General features: G+C 39.4%; 1 protein-coding gene, 2 non-coding genes and 1 pseudogene across 3 annotated transcripts; 1 reads left to right on the forward strand and 3 right to left on the reverse strand.

The window, feature by feature from the left end:
• Positions 1 to 387: 387 nt before the first annotated feature.
• Positions 388 to 494, reverse strand: LOC125584824. Its single transcript, XR_007321731.1, has one exon. It is a non-coding gene; the product is annotated as a small nucleolar RNA R71 (small nucleolar RNA).
• Positions 495 to 5,320: 4,826 nt separating this feature from the next.
• LOC125583427 lies at positions 5,321 to 7,550 on the forward strand (annotated as a pseudogene).
• Positions 7,551 to 11,237: 3,687 nt separating this feature from the next.
• On the reverse strand, positions 11,238 to 13,620 carry LOC106380958. Its single transcript, XM_048749923.1, has 3 exons — positions 12,639 to 13,620; positions 11,642 to 12,502; positions 11,238 to 11,542 (listed from the first exon to the last, which is right to left on the reverse strand). Exons 1-3 carry the CDS (start codon positions 13,618 to 13,620, stop codon positions 11,238 to 11,240), a joined length of 2,148 nt encoding a protein of 715 aa, XP_048605880.1.
• Positions 13,621 to 17,844: 4,224 nt separating this feature from the next.
• LOC125584825 lies at positions 17,845 to 17,951 on the reverse strand. The gene has a single exon (XR_007321732.1). It is a non-coding gene; the product is annotated as a small nucleolar RNA R71 (small nucleolar RNA).
• Between the last annotated feature and the right edge of the window lie 2,010 nt (positions 17,952 to 19,961).

Here is a 19,961-nt window from a genome sequence, read left to right on the forward strand (position 1 = left end):
CAGGAACAGCAGGCGCAGACTGTTCCAATCGGGCAGAGAAACCTTCCTTGTAACATCCCTACAACTCGTTCTGCCATAGTTCCTCCACCCTGCACCAGGCAGGACTTCGAGATCAAGCATGCTTTGATCGGTCTAGTACAGAGAAAGGTATTCTCTGGTCTCTCTACAGAAATTCCAATGGAGCATATTGAGAGCTTCGAAAAAGTCTGCAGTTTCACTCGTGCGAATGGTGTTCCACCAGACTACATCAGGTGCATGTTATTCCCATTCTCTCTTGATGGAAAAGCTTCACGATGGTTGAACTCTCTCCCTTCCGGCTCTCTCACTTCATGGGAACAGGTCCGATCAGCGTTCCTCAACCATTTCCACTCTAAGGCGAGAACAGCTGCATTGAGGAACAAGACCACCTCCTTCAGACAGCTCACTGATGAGCCTTTTTGCGACGCATGGAAGCGGTTCAATGACTATCGCAGAGAATGTCCTCACCATGTATTTGATGACGACTACCTTTTGGAAATTTTCTGTGATGGAGTTGACTGGGAATTTCATAGTGCTATGAACTCTGCCATCAATCGAGACTTCATGACTCAGACCACTCATAGAGCGTTTGAGCTAATTGTTACCTCAGCCAATAAGAACGAGGAGAGTGATTGCTCCAAGAAAGGGAACAGTTCTGACACCCAGAAGATAGATGAGCTGACTGCCAAGGTTGATCATCTACTGAAAAACAACCAAGGGCACGTTTTCAGCATGGAGCAAGCTACGGCCGGGCATATTCAGAACCAGAACCATCGATAACCGCAGAGCAATCGGCAAGCTGTTCCAGCTACTGAGAACAGTCAACCAGATGAGCTGAAGGGTCTGGGTATGATGATGCAACAGCTGTTGCAGGGTCAGCAGGTTCAGGCCAAAGTGTTGAATCAGGTAACCACGGAAATGAACACCAGGATGGGCAACATGTTCACTGAGTTGAATGCCAAGTATGACACTCTTGCGAGTCACATAAGAAAGATCGATGTTCAGCTTGCTCAAACAGCTGAGAGTGTCAAGAGGCAACAATGGACGCTCCCTGGAAAAACTGATAAAAATCCTAGGACTGAGCACTGTAATGCAATAGAGCAGCCGTTCGCTGAGACTGTTCTAGGCGCGGAAGAGAACACAGAGCAGTCTGCTAGCTCTGGAGTGACTGCTCCTAGCGAACCTGCTGAGACTCCACCAGTGCGAGTATATGTTTCTAAGGTTCCCTATCCAATTCCACCTAAACATCTGATGGATCCTATTAGTGCAGAGCAGCTGGCTGGGTTTAGGAAGATGGTAAGAAGGCTTCCTCAAAAGATCTCATTTGAACATGCTTGGGAGATTCGGCCATTGCATATGTTCTTCAAAAATTGCAGAGAATCTCAAGAGGAAATCAAGGCACTCTTTACTGAAGCACTGACACCATCGCTGAAGGTACTGCCTAAGGTTGATGACCCTGGAAAGTTTGTTTTTCCTTGTTTCATTGCTGGAGTAGAATTCAAAGAAGCTCTTTCTGATTCTGGTTCTAGTGTGAACCTTGTCTCAAAAGCGATTGTAGACGAACTGGGCATTGTTGATGTTGAGCCTTCTCAGGTGAAGCTGGCCTTTGCAAACTCTTCCATAGCAGTCCCTTATGGAACCATTCGCAATCTTCCTGTCCAGGTTGGGGACTGTGTGCACTACAAGAAAACACGCCGAATTCCGACAGAGGTTCCGACGGACACCAATGTCGTCAGACATTTGTGACGGATTTGTGACGGATTACCGACCAAATCCAAAAAAATGAAGTCGTCGGAATTCCGTCGGCCATTTCCGACGGAATTCTAACGAAATAAGGGTCGTCGGAATATTCCGACGACTTTTCGACGACATTCCGATAAAAAATGTAACCTTTGTAGTCGTCGGAAGTTCGTCGGTATATTCCGACGAATTTCCGACGACATTCCGATTAACAGCAAAGTCGTCGGAATTCCGTCGGTATTTTCCGACGGAATTCCGACGAACCATGTGACCGTTGCCGACAAATATATATGACCGTTGTATAGCCGTTTGAGATTGGATAATTCCGACGGAATTCCGACGGACTGCTTTACATTCGTTGGAATTTCGTCGGAAAGTCGTCGGAGGTCCGTAAGCAATTTCCTATAAATACAACCCCTCCTCATTCAACTCATTCACACTTCATTCTCTCTTCATTCTCTTTAGTCATAACAATTCCGTGAAAATCATGTCTTCAGAAGTTTATTATCGTTCGTGGATGGATAAACCTCATTTGGATCCGAACACCAATTTGCTTACGGAAGAATACGTTCAAGGGATTGGAGAATTCATGAGGCTTGTTCAACAGCAACCGGATGCAAAAAGTGGTATGTTAAGATGTCCCTGCTCTTCTTGCAATAATAATAAGGTTATAAAAGAATTTGATGTTTGGACTCATTTGTATATGAAAGGGTTTTCACGTAATTATAAAGTTTGGTACCTTCATGAGGAAACTGGTTATGAATATGGTAGTACTAGCGAACCTCAGCCTGTTAGTGAACCTCAGCCTGATATTAGGTTAGAAGAATCTAGAACGGATATAGATTATGGTGTAGGTACTGAGCAGATGGTACATGATCATTATAGAGGGGAAGAACCAAACCCCGAGTCTAGGAGATTTTTTGACATGTTGGATGCAGGAAAACAACCTTTGTATCAAAATTGTAGAGATGGTCATTCAGTCTTATCATCTGCAACTAGATTAATGGGTATTAAGACAGACTATAATTTGGCTGAAGAATGTATGGATGCGATTACTGATTTTGTCAAAGGTATTCTACCTGAGGATAACCTTGCACCGGGTTCATACTACGAGGTTCAGAAACTTGTTGCAGGTCTTCAACTACCGTATGAAGTGATAAATGTATGTATTGACAACTGCATGATCTACTGGAGAGCGGATGAGACACGGAATGTATGCAAATTTTGTGGGAAACCTCGTTATTAGGAGACGAGGGGAAGAGTTCCGATCCCATTCAAAAGAATGTGGTATTTGCCTTTGACGGAAAGATTGAAGAGGTTGTATCAGTGTGAGCGCACAACAAAAGCAATGAGATGGCATGCAGAGCATTCCACAAATGGTGAGATTAGACATCCTTCAGATGCAAAGGCTTGGAAACATTTCCATTCAACATATCCAGAATTTGCGGAAGAGAGAAGAAATGTTTATCTTGGATTATCTACTATAAATGTTTCTTAGACCTAATCTTAGGATCTTATCTTGTTATCTATCCAAACACAAAACCTATTTTGGTGAAAGATTCAATGTTGAGGTTCTTTTCATCTTGATATCTTGTGTTTGCTTGATTATCTTGATTACTAATCATGATTAACTTCAAATCATCATTGATTCTTGGGTTTATCATGACAATTAGTGAGTAGTCATCTTTGGATTCATGGGTTAGGATGATTAAGTGATCATCTAGAGTGTTTAGAGTTAGATTAATATGTTTTCTTGCTTGATTGAGTGATCTTAATGCTAGTCTAGAGTTGGCCTCTTTAGATTAGAACTCTAGACATTTCATTACCCGGAAGGTGTTCGATGAAATGTCTGAGTCAACTCAACTTGCTCTTTGATAGCTTAACCAAAGGCATTTGATGTTAGGAGAGCTTAGATAGTTAATAGACACATTCTTAATGATTACTTGAATGACACAAACCAAAGGCATTTGATGTTTGATCAATGAGAGTAAATGAGCAGTTATCTTGACAAAGAACTTGTTTAGCCTTGTTGTCTAGACTTAAGGGAATATGTTGATTGATACCTTGCCATTCTAGATTGGAGTTTAATCATCTGAAGTCAAATTCCTATACCCATGATTGCTCATTTATCCTATTGCTTGAAAGTTTGTTAATTTGTTGTCTTAGAGAGTTGTTAGTTAAATCAAATCACTTCATTACATTGAGTGCGCTTAGATTAAGTATGAACATGTATTCTCTTTGCATTGAAACCACTTAGAATTGGATTGACACTTAAATACTACATTGATTTGACTTAGGATAGAAACATCCTTAAGATCTTCTAATATACTAAGCCGAACAAAGCCTCCCAAATGACTCATATCTGGCCCATGCATATATGAATATTTTCTAACTCTTGTCCTCGACTTACCATGGTCAATGTCGTTGGAAAGTTAACTAAGTTAACTCTTGCCTATGCCCGGACCGGGCCTCTGTGTTGGTCATACGTATGTCGATTCAAGTATGGTATTGCTAGCTGTCGCTACGACCCAACACCGGTTGTGCCACTTTAACAAAACAAAAAGCACTCGCCTATTTTGTGTCAGTCCACTGTCCTTGGCGATAGCGAAAATTTAATTCTCCAGTGGCTGGGACTCGAACTCAGGTGGCTTCACCTTATTGATCTTCAAATTAATTACCACCGGGCCTGTTTGTTGGTCATACTCATGTCGATTCAAGTATGGTATTTCTAGCTGTCGCTCCGACCCAACACCGGTTGTGCCACTCTGACAAAACAAAAGCAGTCACATATTTTGTGTCAGTCCACTGTTCTTGACAATACCAAAAATTTAGTTTTCTAATGGCCGGAACTCGAACCCAGGTGGTTTCACCTTATTGAGCTTCAAGTTAATTACCACCTGGCCACAGGCCCCGGTAATTTATTCTACATCTTTAAGTGATATTTCAATGATTTTGTCATATTTTACGGTGTTACATTACGTGATCTGATTTACATAGTTAAAAGTGAAGACGTTATTTTACAGAAAAGAATATGTATGATCTACAAAAGAAATATAGTATGGCGATAGGTTATTCCAACTTATCCTCACTGTTTTCAGTGTATAGACGAAAGCTAAAAACACGACGAAAAGAAAAGATTCCGTTGTTTCTTGTAACTCACGTCTAAAATCATTAGGATCGTTCTTAAGTCTTGCGTTTATATGTGTTGATGGTGACACACGGCATCATAAGCAAAATGTAAAGTGTAGAGGCTGTCACCGATGGTAAGAACTACGGATAGAAAGAAAACCGAAAATAAGTTTGGTACTATATAATATAATATCACCTTGTATAATTGAAAATCCAAATAGCACGTGAATTTTCTTTGTCTAATAAAATATTTTATATAAATTACCTATTTGATCCAAAAAAAATTACCTACCATTGACAGTTTTACATTTTGTACTTACCGTGATTAGAGGAAACGTTCTAACATATAGGGGACTCGAGATGCATTTAGTTCCTTTCTTTTCTTATATAACCACGCGAAGTATAAACTTTGATAAGAAAAGTGTAAAAACTTGTACTATATACCTCACTAGTAGTAACGAGAGTAATCATCCAAAAACAAAAAAACTACGTAAGGAAATAAAAGGAAAAAAAAAGATGGCGAACAATGAAAGCGTTGATTGGCAGTTCAGTGGCAGCGATGAGGGCAAGGCCGCCTCAGAAGCCTCACTAAGCACTTACACCTCTAAACTCTTTGCTCTGTGCGATCCTCAAGGAAAGCCCATTTTGCCTCCACGAGGTGAAACTGCCGAGACTAGCCACACCGCTGAAAGGGCTGTGTTTGTTAAAGCCGTCCTATTCGGCACTGGAAACGCCTATGCACCCAGTATTGGCCTTCCGGCGGCCAAAGGTGATATATACATACATAGAATTACAGTAGCATATATAGTTTATTAATTTTAGACCTCTTTGACAAAAAGTGTCCCATAATTTTTGCTTTTCTCAGGGCAGTAGCAGATTACCTAAACAGAGATCTTCCAAAGAAACTGTCACCTGATGACGTGTTTATGACCGTTGGATGCAAACAAGCCATCGAGCTTGCCGTTGATACATTGGCTAAACCAAATGCCAACATCTTGCTTCCCAAGCCAGGCTACCCAAGTAACTTAATCCGTTCCATCTTCAAGCACCTTGAGGTCCGCAATTACGAATTTCTTCGCGAAGAGAAGTATGAGATTGACCTTGACAGCGTCCGGAGCGGCAGCGGATGAGAAACACATTCGCAATATTTATAATAAACCCGCACAATCCCAACGGGAAACACCTACTCTGAAGCTCATCTCAAGCAGGTATTTTCACCTATACTCTAATTAGCTATTCAAGTATTCGCATGGCCATATGTTATAATCCTTTGACTGTGTGTATATTAATGAATCTTAGCTCGCTGTGTTGGCTCGAGAACTCGGGATAATGGTTGTTTCTGACGAAGTTTTTCGTTGGTCGGTTGTTTGGGAGTAATCCCTTCGTTCCATGGGCAAATTTTCGTCCATTGTACCGGTGGTTACACTCGGGTCCATATCGAAGGGATGGTCTGTCCCTGGATGGCGAACTGGCTGGATCGCGCTTCACGACCTAGATGGTGTCTCTTTAAATCCAAAAATGTCCGGTCTATTTTTCTCCATCAATCTTTAAGCATATATATGAATAAGATGTATCATTATTCACTATGCATGTACTATGTTCGATATTAAGAGTTATCACGTTCATTCTTATTAACTATTTTTCCTAATCTTATGGACAGGTTTTAGCTGCTATAAAACAGTTCCTTGATCTAAATCTAAAAACCACCAACTGTTATCCAGGTACGAGACTTTCTGATTCGGACACTTTCTGTAACCATATAAAATAAAATGTTACGGACTATTCCTATTATTATCAATTATATAGCTAATGTGTCAGATTTGTATTATGTAGGCGGCCATTCCCACCATCTTGGAGAAAACTGGTAAAGAGTTCTTCCATAGGAGGCAGATGTTTCTGAAAGATAAAACCGATCTTGCATATTATAAGCTCAAGAGCATACCTTCCCTCACCTGCTACATGAAACCTGAAGCGTGCACCTTCTTTGGGTATTTCTATCATTACTATGTATCTTTAGAACTTATTCTAACCTTCTCTTTATAATTGTGTTCTTTAAATTTTTTTTTCTTTTCTACTCGCAAGACCGAGCTGAACTTATCATCCTTTGTGGATATTGAAGATGATGAAGATTCTGTGAAAAATTAGCTACTGAGGAAAACCTCGTCCTTTTACCAGGTATTCATTATCTATGTCCAAGGTTTAGCGGTCTACCAGTGAAGACAATCATTTGTTTGTGTTTGATAATTTTATCAAAACAAATTATATGTTGTGTCTGGTTTGGTTTAGGGATTGCTTTTACTCTGAAGAACTGGGTGAGGCATTCTATTGACATGGATACTCCAACTTTGGAGGATGCATTTGATAGATTGAAGAGCTTTTGTGATCGCCACTCCATTTCAGGTGAAACTCCACGCAAAGCTGTCAATGGTGTCAACTAAAGGGTTCTTATGTAAGCTAAGTCTTTTTATATGCTATGATAATAAATAAATGGGGGTGTTTTGCTTTTATGAATAAATTACGAACACCTTTCGAGTTTGTGACAGAATAAATCAATGTGGACAATAGTAAACCATTAATCATGTATGTTTTCACATCGTTGGGATCTCTTTCGATGTATGTATGTCTTTGTACTTTTATAAACGAATAAGATTCAGCTTGTTTTATTAGAATATATTGGTACGAAATTACGGTAAAGTGTATGACATATTACAAGATTATTCATTTTCTTTCTTACAAGTGTGGCGAGAATAAAGTTTCATATTTTAAGTAGTTAGACTAATCAATAAACATTAACCTAGTTAAAGCACAAGGAAAAAAAAAAAACAAATAAATCGAGAGAGAACGAAAAAAGGTCATCATCTCTACAGCTTCTCCGGTCGATTGGTGCTCTTTGTTGGGCTAAAGCTCTATGTAACCTCTCTTGTTCGGTTCCAGGTTTGTAATGTATTTTTTTGGTAATGTGATTATAATAAGAGGAAAATTGGATAAATAGGACACTTTGAACTTGGATTTGTCACATTAAGATTTCTAGAAGATTTTAGTTTTAGGAAAATAGGATTTTAGATCTTGTAAAATACCAAAGTACCCTTAATTTACCAATTATGTTGAATTTAAATTATAAATTATAATAATTTTCGTTTTAATGTTAAAATTAAAATCTATAAAAATTAAAAAAAAAGTCGTTTAATGTTTAAAAGTAAATCTATTAAAATTAAAAAAAAACACTAAATGGGAAGAAAAAGGGGAGACGCGGGATGCCGCAAACCTAATTCATTTCTCCTCGTCTTCTCCGTCGTGAGTCGTCGCTCTCCCACGGCGATTTTTAGGGTTGAAGGGTTCAACGGTGAGAAGCTCTGTTCTTCGTCGTGTTTCATCAGCCCGTGGTCTCTACTCTCGTTGTCCGTCACCATCCTTTTCGATCTCACTGAAGACACAACGGCTTGCAAATCGTTCTTCCTCTTCGTTGGGTCAAATCGATTTTTTATGTAATGATAATGTATTTTGGTGTCTCAATTATTGCTTATTTGTCGTGACATAACAGGATGGTTCCGAGACTACATTCGATGTGAATTATAGTGAAGCAGATGATATGGGTCGCGGGATAGGTACGCAAGGGGTTGAAGGGCTTTCTCAGACGTCGTATGTGCCAGGCTTTGATCCATCTCAGGACAAAAAAGAAGAAGACTGGTGGACTCCAATGACTTCGGTCCGAGGTTCAGTGGATAATCCAGTAAAGAAAGAAAAGACAGAGATGAATACAGCTCCACCGCCGTCACAGGGGAGAAATGGTGCAAAAGAAAAGGTCATGGACTTCAGCTTAGCGATTCACCATTGCCAGAAGATGCTTCTCCGCAGGCGTCACTTTATTATATCTCCGAAGAGTCATGGAAAGGATTCACAGAATGGGCATTAAAGCCTATACCTTTAACAATGGTCCTACATGTTTTAATTTGTCTGTAGCTACAAGAGTAGTAAGTGCTGGAAAATGGCTTGGAAACGAGGTAATGAATCTTGTACTAACCTTTAGTGAATTTATCTTCCTAATACTTCTTATATGCTATATTACTTAACTTTCATTGTAAATTTTTAGGAGATGGATGCGGTTATGTTTATATGGCGTGTGAACACTACATTGAATCGTTGGGCCCCTCGCCGTGTTGCTTTCATGAGTGCTATGTTTTGCCTCCAAGTAGACGCTGCATACAAGAAGTTTTTACCAAACAAAAAAGCCTATCAATTGCCTGATTTCCTTCTTGGGTACGGCAGAGGAGAGCTTCCATCTCATGGGCAGACTGATCTAGTTTGGGGTGTTGATGTTGATCGACTCTACTTTCCTCTGTTTGTAAATGGTAACCATTCAGTTCTTTTTACATCCTAGTATACATTTCTTCGTTTACATATTTTTGTGGACTCGAACGCAGGTAATCACTGGGTTGGTGTCTGTGTAAACATCATTGAAAGAAAAGTGGAAGTCTTTGATTGCGGTCGGGGAAAGAACAGACAGTACGTTGAGAAGTTTGCTGCTATCATTCCTAGGATAGTGAAGTCCGTTGCACCACAAGAAAGACAGAAGCAGCCACTCCTCTCATCATATTCTATCGTGGATGTGCCTATGAAGTTGAGATTGAACAAAAGTTGTTGTGATTGCGGTGCATACGCTCTGAAGCACTTGGAATGCTCGCTGCTTGGTCTTGACGTCAGTTTAGTGGATGATGAAATCATTATGGGTTGTAGACAGAAGATTGGAGTGGACTTATGGGAGGCTGCACACGACCCCATCTTTGCTGAGGTTATGACACGATATGTGCCTTCACCATGGGAGAGGTCTGAGGTCTTTGACCTCGAGGATGATTGATTAACTGTGATTTTAGTAGTTTGGTTTGTTAGAATTAGAAAACAACTTTGGCTTTGGTATTTGATTTGAATTAAGAAACAACTCTAGATTTGATTTTGTATAAATTATGAAACAACCCTATAAAGAATTGTGTGCTACAAAATCATAAAACCTGAGGACCCAAACCCTAAACAAACCCTTAACTAAAACCATAACCATAGACATACCCTAACCAAACCCTAAAACCATAATACAATAATGATTCTTAATCATACCATAAACAAACCCTAAATCCGTAATTCATAGTCAAACCCTTAACCCTAAACAAACTCTAAAACCATAACCGTAGACATACTCTAACCAAACCCTTAACTAAAACCAAAGTACAAATTAATCCAACGCCTCAAACACACACCTATTTATTGATTATTGTACATTGGTCACTATCTAAGTACGTCCGTCCACTATGTTTGATAGATGTTTAAACACTAATTTAGAGGGTTCAAAGACAAAGTTCTTGTGGTGTTATCGATAAATTTAGTGACTTTTTTCTGCTCCGCCTTAGCTAGAATACGCGTTATGGGAGTATGAAACGACGTAGTTTTGGTTATTTTTTTGACCTAATCACTTTTCTTCCTCATTCTTCCTCGATAGAGAGATTACAGCGGCGAAAAGTTGGAGATCGACTCCCTCATGTCTTCAGTAAATTCTTCATCCACTACAAGAGATCGCCTCGCGAAACAACGGGGAATTCCCACAAGATGCAATTGCGGTGAGGCAGTGAATCGTTTCACTTCAAAAACAATTCATAATCCGGGAAGATTATTTCATTGTTGTCCTTTGGGATCTCAGAAGGTTAGTCGTGTTATCATATAACTGTCTCCTTGTTGTCCGATGAGAATAGAATTAGTCAATCTAATTGTGTATTGGATGTTACTGATGAAGGACAAAACCCACTTGTTCAAATGGACTGACAAGTCAGTTATTGAGGAGATTGAAAACTTCCAAGACCTGTTTGACGTGTTACTCGTTGACAATTCCGAGTTTCAGAAATCAGTGAGAGCTGGTGAGGCCATGATGACACGCCATGAGAGTAGAATTCAAGAGATGGAAGATGCAATGTGCCATTACGAAGAGAAGACCTCGGAATGCATTAGGGAACTAAGGGGCATAAAAACTTTGTTTGTGTGTTGTTTGGTGATGGTCTTCTTGTACCATATCTATGCATGATGTTCAACAAAGGCAGCGACTTCGCGCACAACTACTTTTATGTGCTTCCTCAACTTGTTGTTTCTTTTTTTCAAAGAAGTTAAGACCATGTTTCTTGTTCTTTCGAGGTGATCATCATCTACTGAAACGAATTATTTTGCAAATACTTTGGTTGTTACTAGAATAAATCGATTTGTCTCTATAGTTTAGCAAATACCAAATTGTCAAATAGGTTTTTAAACAGAAGATCAAATAGTTTCAAAAGCAATAAGAAAAAAAACAGAGACAGATGCAGACACATAACAAACTAGATGGGTAAATCGCATGTTCCTCTCTTGTGTCCTTCAGTTCCACAACGGCTGCACTTATGCTTTTTATTCTTACTTGATCCTTGAGAAGATGCGATCTTGTCTTCTACTGATTCATACCTTCTCTTTACTGGTCGACCAGCACTCTTTCTTGTCTTTGGTGGTAAAACATTTGCAAGTTTAACCTCAGCAGGGACATTCCATTCAGACTCTAGAACTGCTATTGGATTAATGGAATCTGCATAGGCGGTTCTCCACGCTGCAGTGCTGTACAAGGCGTCAGTGAATCTGTGCACTTCCATACCTGTCAATCTCAAAAAAAACTTGATCAATATGAAGTCTATATGATGAAAATCCCGAAAATAAATAATTCTCAAGTATTCATGTGTTTATACTTCCATACCTCGTGAATAAATTGCAGGAATGGCGTGTCGGCAAGGAATTTTTCCTATATCATACTTACCACATGTGCATGTTCTTCTTTCCAAATCAACATGACAATCATATATGTCTCCTTTTACAACCGATCTGAAGTTGTCAACCTTGTAAACCTGGAATCCTTTTGCCTTCACAATTCTCCTATCAATCTTTCTCTCCACCTTGGCGGTTAAAGGATCTACATGCTTTGAGCTTAACAAGCGACGCTCATAGAACCATCGAGTCAACAGTTCTCTTATACTATCAAGCAAAGGAATAACCGGATATTCTCTAGGTATTCTAAGAACTGAATTTATAGACTCTGCAGGGTTCGTGGTCCTAATGTCATACCTGGAGCCAGGGAAGAGAGAACGAGCCCATTTGCGCACATCAGCCTCCCGTAGATATCTTCCAAGCTCAGGACTCATATCAAAAATTTCGGTGATACGTTCTTGAAATTCAGTGTACCTATATGCCCGTGAAGCCTTTTCCACCAACGCAGTCAATCCTTTTGTCTTGAAAAATGAGACCACATTGGTTAATAAGTGATGAATGCAAATTCCATGTGCTGATCGAGGGTAGACAGTCCCAATAGCTTTAGAAATAGACGCATTTCTATCTGAGACAAAAGCTAGATCTTGACAATCAGCAATAACCACTTTCAACTGTCTGAAGAACCACCCCCATGAATCGTCATTCTCTGAATCAACAACCCCAAATGCAATCGGATACAAATTAGAGTTACCATCTACAGCAGTAGCAACAAGAAGTGTCCCTTTGTATTTATTTTTCAGAAAAGTTCCGTCAACGACAATCACCCTTCGCATTGCATTGTAGAATCCTCTAACTGATTGCCCAAATGACATAAATAGATACATGAATCTTCCCTTCTCATTAGTTTCGTAGTGTATGCGTACCAGGATTTGCTTCTTTAATCATATGCAAATATGCTGGTATTTTAGAGTAACTGCGATCTGGTATACCTCTAGCAGCTGCAATAGCAAACTCACGAGCTTCCCAAGCGTGCCAATAAGTAATCTCACAACTATGCTCCATTCTCATAAATTGAATGATGTCATTCGGTTTTGGGCCATCGTTTGTATCATCAAATCGATGTTGTATCAGAGTCCCAATTGTTCTTGCAGATGCTGTTTTTCCGAATTTCCTTTTCTTTGAAGGAGCACATGAATGTCTTCCATCACATTGGTTGATCATGAAATATGTAGACCCATCTATTCCTTCTGCACGCATAGTCCAGTTGCACAATGCATCCTTACATCGAATATACCACCATTTTCTCGTGGATTTGATAACAGTGTAATCGAAATTATTCTTCATCGCCAAAATTTCCATTGTTGCCTTCAGAACCCCTTTACTTGTGAAAATTTGATCCTTCTTCACGAAGTCTCCTCTCCAAGCTCGACCATCCTTATCACTGTCTCCATTGTTTTGACAAAGTTCAATGTTTTCACTCCTTAAAGCACCGCAACCATCCGCAGCGACATGATTCGTTCTTTTAACAAAAGACTCTTTTGACGGCTTGACAAACTCTGCTCGATTTATCTCAGGAACTTCTTCATCCTCAACATTACTTGAATCACAAGGCTCCTTATTCAAATCGATATTGACTCGTTCCTTTTGATTTACACCAGAAACAGAGAACATCACACACAAGGTAGTGGACGATTCCCTCTTTGCATAGCCCACAAAATTAGATGCTTGCCGATCATTGGTGATAATAATTGGAGGATTCCCTTTTTGATTCAACAACGAATAACTGAACTCGGCATTAATGGCATTATGGTCCACCCCATAATCCTCACACACCGTTATCTTGAGCTGCTTCAACGTAGTAGTAGTTGCTAATGTTACCATTCGACCACGCCTTTCTTTGTCTACCACGAAACTCCAGTCATCACCGCGACTACACATCCATTCACCCGATTTGACATAGATTAGAACCATGTTGTATTGATAGAGAAAAGAGAGATGATTATGTCGATGAAGAAGAGAGAAACACAAAGAACGACGACAAAAGATCGTGGGAGAAGGAGAAAAACGTGGGAGAAAATATTCTTGGAGATATTTAGGGAAGATTTAGTTTACATTTAGGAAACATCTTTAACCGATTATGGAAGTTTCCATATTTTTCGGATTTCCTGTAGAATGTATAACCTATGTAAGTCAGAATACAGTAGAGTAGATGTGAAACATATTCTTCCCTAGGTGCCACATAAGGTAAAAGACAGACCATATCATGGCTCCAAATATAGATAGGGTATATCAACGCATTGTGGCTATATGTCGTTATCAAGCTAAAGGTATAAGAAAGACATCTTTCTTGATTATAACGTAACGTAACCTAGCTTTGGTTAGAATATATAAGAAAAGATAGGTTACGTTGTATACCAGAGATATATCTATGTATAAACATTAGTAGCCGATTTCTAGACTAAGTAGATCACTAGAATGAGTATTGTAACTGTAGCTAGAAGATGAAATAAAATATGATTCATTTAAAAAAAAAAACAATTTAAACATATATATTGTCATACTTATGTTTCCAATAGTTTTGATATTTTTTAACATTTTTAAAATTCAGTTTACTATTTTTCCATAAAAAAAGGGTAAAATATGTCCAGAATTGCCCAAAATATCAGAAATCCTATTGTGACAAATAAAAGTTCAAAGTGTCCCATTTTTCCAATTTACCCTTATAATAAATTGCCAATGGAAAAATAATTCAGTAATCGCTAACATAGAAAATCCAAACCCAACCGGTAAATTTGGAATTACTAGAAAAGGTTAGGTATGTATATGTATATTTAAACTTATATTATATTGCACTAGGGCTGTTGAGAAAAATGTACATCTCTTTTTAATTATACTCGGATATATGGCTTCCAGAAGTGGGTTCAGACTAGCAATGTGTTAGCAGTCTGCATTTTCAGAAAAAATGTACATTTATATCTCTAGGAGATTAGAGTGTCGTAGTTTTCTTCTTGAGAGAATTGATTATATATACAAGAGAGAAATCATAACTAGGTTGACATCCTCGTTCGGTTAGTGATAAACGAAATGTGAAAACAAAAATTGTGATTGAAACATTGTTTGATTCATAATTTGTTATCTGTGTTGTTTGATAAATTATTTATTAGCTGATACATTATTTGTCAGTTGATACATAATTTGTTAAGCGATAGATAATTTGGTAGCTGATATATTTTTGTTACATGATACATTGTTTAATACAAAAAAAAAAAAAGAAATTCACGATTATCTATGGTATTGATTTAACTTTCATAATTATAACTTATTAATATAACATGTTAAAACAATTCAATACATTTGTAAGTCATATATAACAACGGTACTGCAACAATTACCGTTAATTGATAAATGTTTATGTGTCGTGTAGATAAAAACACCCAAAAATGATTCGTTTAACTGATAATATATTTGTTAACGGAATGATAATTATTATTTATCTCTTCTTCACCACGACTCACAGACGTAGCTCATATTTTCATCTCATACTTTTTGTCAGTTTAAGGATAGAGGGTGAAGCATTTAATGACCACTATTTTGTAACTGATTTTGTAGAAACTAACAAATTATGTATCAACTAACAACATCTATTTTGTAACAAATTTGTAGCGGCTAACAAAATTTGAATCAGCTATGGACAACTTTTTCGTAACATCTTACTAATTATCATTTGCGGTAACCTATTTTGTAACATATAATCAAATATGTATTTAAAGAGGCGATTCACGACCATAAACATCACAATGGAGAATCTGCAATACCTTACCCATGGTTAAATTCAAAAATGTCATATATCAACTCCACATGCCCAGGTTTAATACGCCACAAATGAGACGTGGACAATAGAATGGATATGGTAATGGCTAGACATGTGTACTTGATCTTAATGTCCATGTCCTTCACTTTCCTCTTCTTCACCATTTCAATAACCAAGTCAACGATACAGAACTTCAGTGACAAGACAAGAAATCCATCCATCTACAAATCCTTTGATATTTCATGACAAGAACCCTCTAAAAACAAGAACGCTGAGAAACAAAATATAATTTGTGTCTATAGTTGCAGATTACTCTTAAATTTAACCAATTCAACAGATTTTTCTTTGGAAAGACACAATGACTTAACATTAAAAAAAAATTAACGGTTGGGAATAGGAGGAGCCGCACGGACGCAAAGCCCCATGATATATGGTGTTTTTGGCACCTTGTATATATGTTTTCTAATTGGTTTTCAAGTCATTATCGAGTCTTCCTAGTCCTTTTCGAGTCATTACAGGTCTGGAGTTGCATTGGATTGGAGATAGACCAGCTGGAACAAAAAGGACAGAACACAATGCAATCTGGAGATTTTCACGCGGAACAGTCGGAGTGACTGTTCCCGATAGCAGAGCAACCCGAGTGACTGTTCTGGATAGAGCGGAGCAACCCGAGTGCCTGTTCCAGCGGCAGATATTTTTAAGGAAACTACAAGTCATTACGGGATTTGCCCTAATTATCCCATCTTTTTCTCCCAGCCGCCGGTGGCTTCCATAAAACTTCTTTTTCTGTTTTTCTATATTTTACTACACTATTTTTTGGAGAAGAAACCATACCTTAGAGTTTGAGACTTGAGATTTGCTACTTTGTAAAGGGAGAAGACCATCTCTCTCGATTTAGAGAAGAACCCCCTGAACCCTATTACTTTATTTTAGTCATATTTCATGTTGCTTTATATCTCCGTCTCTGTGTTTTCTTTCTTCATGGCTGAGTAGTCAGCTTGCTTAGTCTAGGGTGTTAGGGTGTTAGATCCGTGAGCTTGACATAAATAAGTTATAAATCGATTGTTTTCATTCACTGTTGTTCTTAAGGCTTGCATCAAGTTAACCACTTAGTGCCTGATTCTAGGTTTAATCTATTCATCAAAAGTTTTATAGGTTGCTAGACATAACTTGAATGAGCATCATATCCCTAACCGGCGAAAGTGGATGTTAGGGTGTTTTGTGAACAGATCGGACTTGATCTCAAGGTTTGTCATCGCTTCTCAGTCCAAAGGACAGTTTATGTACTGAGATCGATATAGAAAAGGTGAAGCACTACGACAGTGGGCTAATCTATCTTAAGTGATTCGAGTTCTAGACTGGTCTTTAATCGAACTTGAATAATTGTTTGGCTCACACTTGTTTAACACCCGACCAAACCACCCTAGGCTAGCATTTTAATCATCTGAAAGCTTTAATTAATCTTATTACTTTCTTGTTACGAAACCTTAATCTCAAAACCCCATCATTGTTTCAGCTAAGTATTGATCTCATAAAGATAAGTGTAATCGTTGGTCTCTGTGGATTCGATCCTAAAGTGCTACATCGACATACCATTCGACTGTGGTAGTGTACACATTAGGTTAATTGGTGTGCGTATACACGAAATATCAATTTGGTGCCGTTGCCGGGAACCATCTTTTTACCTTTATTTTTTCGGTTATTTATTTAGTCTAAGACATCTAACTTGCTCTATCTTTTTGTTGTAACTAATGTTCCAGGTGTATGACCAGTAGACATACTCGGAGAAATGCACAAGGAGAATTGGTTACAATTACCAACCCCGAGCAAGCAAGGTTAGAAAGAACAAATCGTCAACAGCCAAGGCAAACCGACACCACTATGGTGATCACACCAATCAGGATGATCTAGCTGCAGCAATGCAACTCATGCAGCAGCATATGCAACAGTTGCAGCAGACCATTCAAGCGTAGGAACAAGCTGCTCAGCAGCAGCAGCAGGAACAGCAGGCGCAGACTGTTCCAATCGGGCAGAGAAACCTTCCTTGTAACATCCCTACAACTCGTTCTGCCATAGTTCCTCCACCCTGCACCAGGCAGGACTTCGAGATCAAGCATGCTTTGATCGGTCTAGTACAGAGAAAGGTATTCTCTGGTCTCTCTACAGAAATTCCAATGGAGCATATTGAGAGCTTCGAAAAAGTCTGCAGTTTCACTCGTGCGAATGGTGTTCCACCAGACTACATCAGGTGCATGTTATTCCCATTCTCTCTTGATGGAAAAGCTTCACGATGGTTGAACTCTCTCCCTTCCGGCTCTCTCACTTCATGGGAACAGGTCCGATCAGCGTTCCTCAACCATTTCCACTCTAAGGCGAGAACAGCTGCATTGAGGAACAAGACCACCTCCTTCAGACAGCTCACTGATGAGCCTTTTTGCGACGCATGGAAGCGGTTCAATGACTATCGCAGAGAATGTCCTCACCATGTATTTGATGACGACTACCTTTTGGAAATTTTCTGTGATGGAGTTGACTGGGAATTTCATAGTGCTATGAACTCTGCCATCAATCGAGACTTCATGACTCAGACCACTCATAGAGCGTTTGAGCTAATTGTTACCTCAGCCAATAAGAACGAGGAGAGTGATTGCTCCAAGAAAGGGAACAGTTCTGACACCCAGAAGATAGATGAGCTGACTGCCAAGGTTGATCATCTACTGAAAAACAACCAAGGGCACGTTTTCAGCATGGAGCAAGCTACGGCCGGGCATATTCAGAACCAGAACCATCGATAACCGCAGAGCAATCGGCAAGCTGTTCCAGCTACTGAGAACAGTCAACCAGATGAGCTGAAGGGTCTGGGTATGATGATGCAACAGCTGTTGCAGGGTCAGCAGGTTCAGGCCAAAGTGTTGAATCAGGTAACCACGGAAATGAACACCAGGATGGGCAACATGTTCACTGAGTTGAATGCCAAGTATGACACTCTTGCGAGTCACATAAGAAAGATCGATGTTCAGCTTGCTCAAACAGCTGAGAGTGTCAAGAGGCAACAATGGACGCTCCCTGGAAAAACTGATAAAAATCCTAGGACTGAGCACTGTAATGCAATAGAGCAGCCGTTCGCTGAGACTGTTCTAGGCGCGGAAGAGAACACAGAGCAGTCTGCTAGCTCTGGAGTGACTGCTCCTAGCGAACCTGCTGAGACTCCACCAGTGCGAGTATATGTTTCTAAGGTTCCCTATCCAATTCCACCTAAACATCTGATGGATCCTATTAGTGCAGAGCAGCTGGCTGGGTTTAGGAAGATGGTAAGAAGGCTTCCTCAAAAGATCTCATTTGAACATGCTTGGGAGATTCGGCCATTGCATATGTTCTTCAAAAATTGCAGAGAATCTCAAGAGGAAATCAAGGCACTCTTTACTGAAGCACTGACACCATCGCTGAAGGTACTGCCTAAGGTTGATGACCCTGGAAAGTTTGTTTTTCCTTGTTTCATTGCTGGAGTAGAATTCAAAGAAGCTCTTTCTGATTCTGGTTCTAGTGTGAACCTTGTCTCAAAAGCGATTGTAGACGAACTGGGCATTGTTGATGTTGAGCCTTCTCAGGTGAAGCTGGCCTTTGCAAACTCTTCCATAGCAGTCCCTTATGGAACCATTCGCAATCTTCCTGTCCAGGTTGGGGACTGTGTGCACTACAAGAAAACACGCCGAATTCCGACAGAGGTTCCGACGGACACCAATGTCGTCAGACATTTGTGACGGATTTGTGACGGATTACCGACCAAATCCAAAAAAATGAAGTCGTCGGAATTCCGTCGGCCATTTCCGACGGAATTCTAACGAAATAAGGGTCGTCGGAATATTCCGACGACTTTTCGACGACATTCCGATAAAAAATGTAACCTTGTAGTCGTCGGAAGTTCGTCGGTATATTCCGACGAATTTCCGACGACATTCCGATTAACAGCAAAGTCGTCGGAATTCCGTCGGTATTTTCCGACGGAATTCCGACGAACCATGTGACCGTTGCCGACAAATATATATGACCGTTGTATAGCCGTTTGAGATTGGACAATTCCGACGGAATTCCGACGGACTGCTTTACATTCGTCGGAATTTCGTCGGAAAGTCGTCGGAGGTCCGTAAGCAATTTCCTATAAATACAACCCCTCCTCATTCAACTCATTCACACTTCATTCTCTCTTCATTCTCTTTAGTCATAACAATTCCGTGAAAATCATGTCTTCAGAAGTTTATTATCGTTCGTGGATGGATAAACCTCATTTGGATCCGAACACCAATTTGCTTACGGAAGAATACGTTCAAGGGATTGGAGAATTCATGAGGCTTGTTCAACAGCAACCGGATGCAAAAAGTGGTATGTTAAGATGTCCCTGCTCTTCTTGCAATAATAATAAGGTTATAAAAGAATTTGATGTTTGGACTCATTTGTATATGAAAGGGTTTTCACGTAATTATAAAGTTTGGTACCTTCATGA

The sequence above is a fragment of the Brassica napus genome, chromosome C3 (genome assembly GCF_020379485.1).
Source record: "Brassica napus cultivar Da-Ae chromosome C3, Da-Ae, whole genome shotgun sequence".
Taxonomy (NCBI): Eukaryota; Viridiplantae; Streptophyta; class Magnoliopsida; order Brassicales; family Brassicaceae; genus Brassica; species Brassica napus.

What these genes read in the sequence shown, in the direction of transcription:
- LOC106380958 (XM_048749923.1), bottom strand. Translation starts at nt 13,620, where the DNA reads ATGGTTCTAATCTATGTCAAATCGGGTGAATGGATGTGTAGTCGCGGT. An exon ending in TGCTATTGCAGCTGCTAGAG is followed by an intron (nt 12,503 to 12,638) that starts GTATACCAGATC and finishes TTGGGCAATCAG; the next exon opens with TTAGAGGATTCTACAATGCA. An exon ending in TCCTGCAATTTATTCACGAG is followed by an intron (nt 11,543 to 11,641) that starts GTATGGAAGTAT and finishes TGAGATTGACAG; the next exon opens with GTATGGAAGTGCACAGATTC.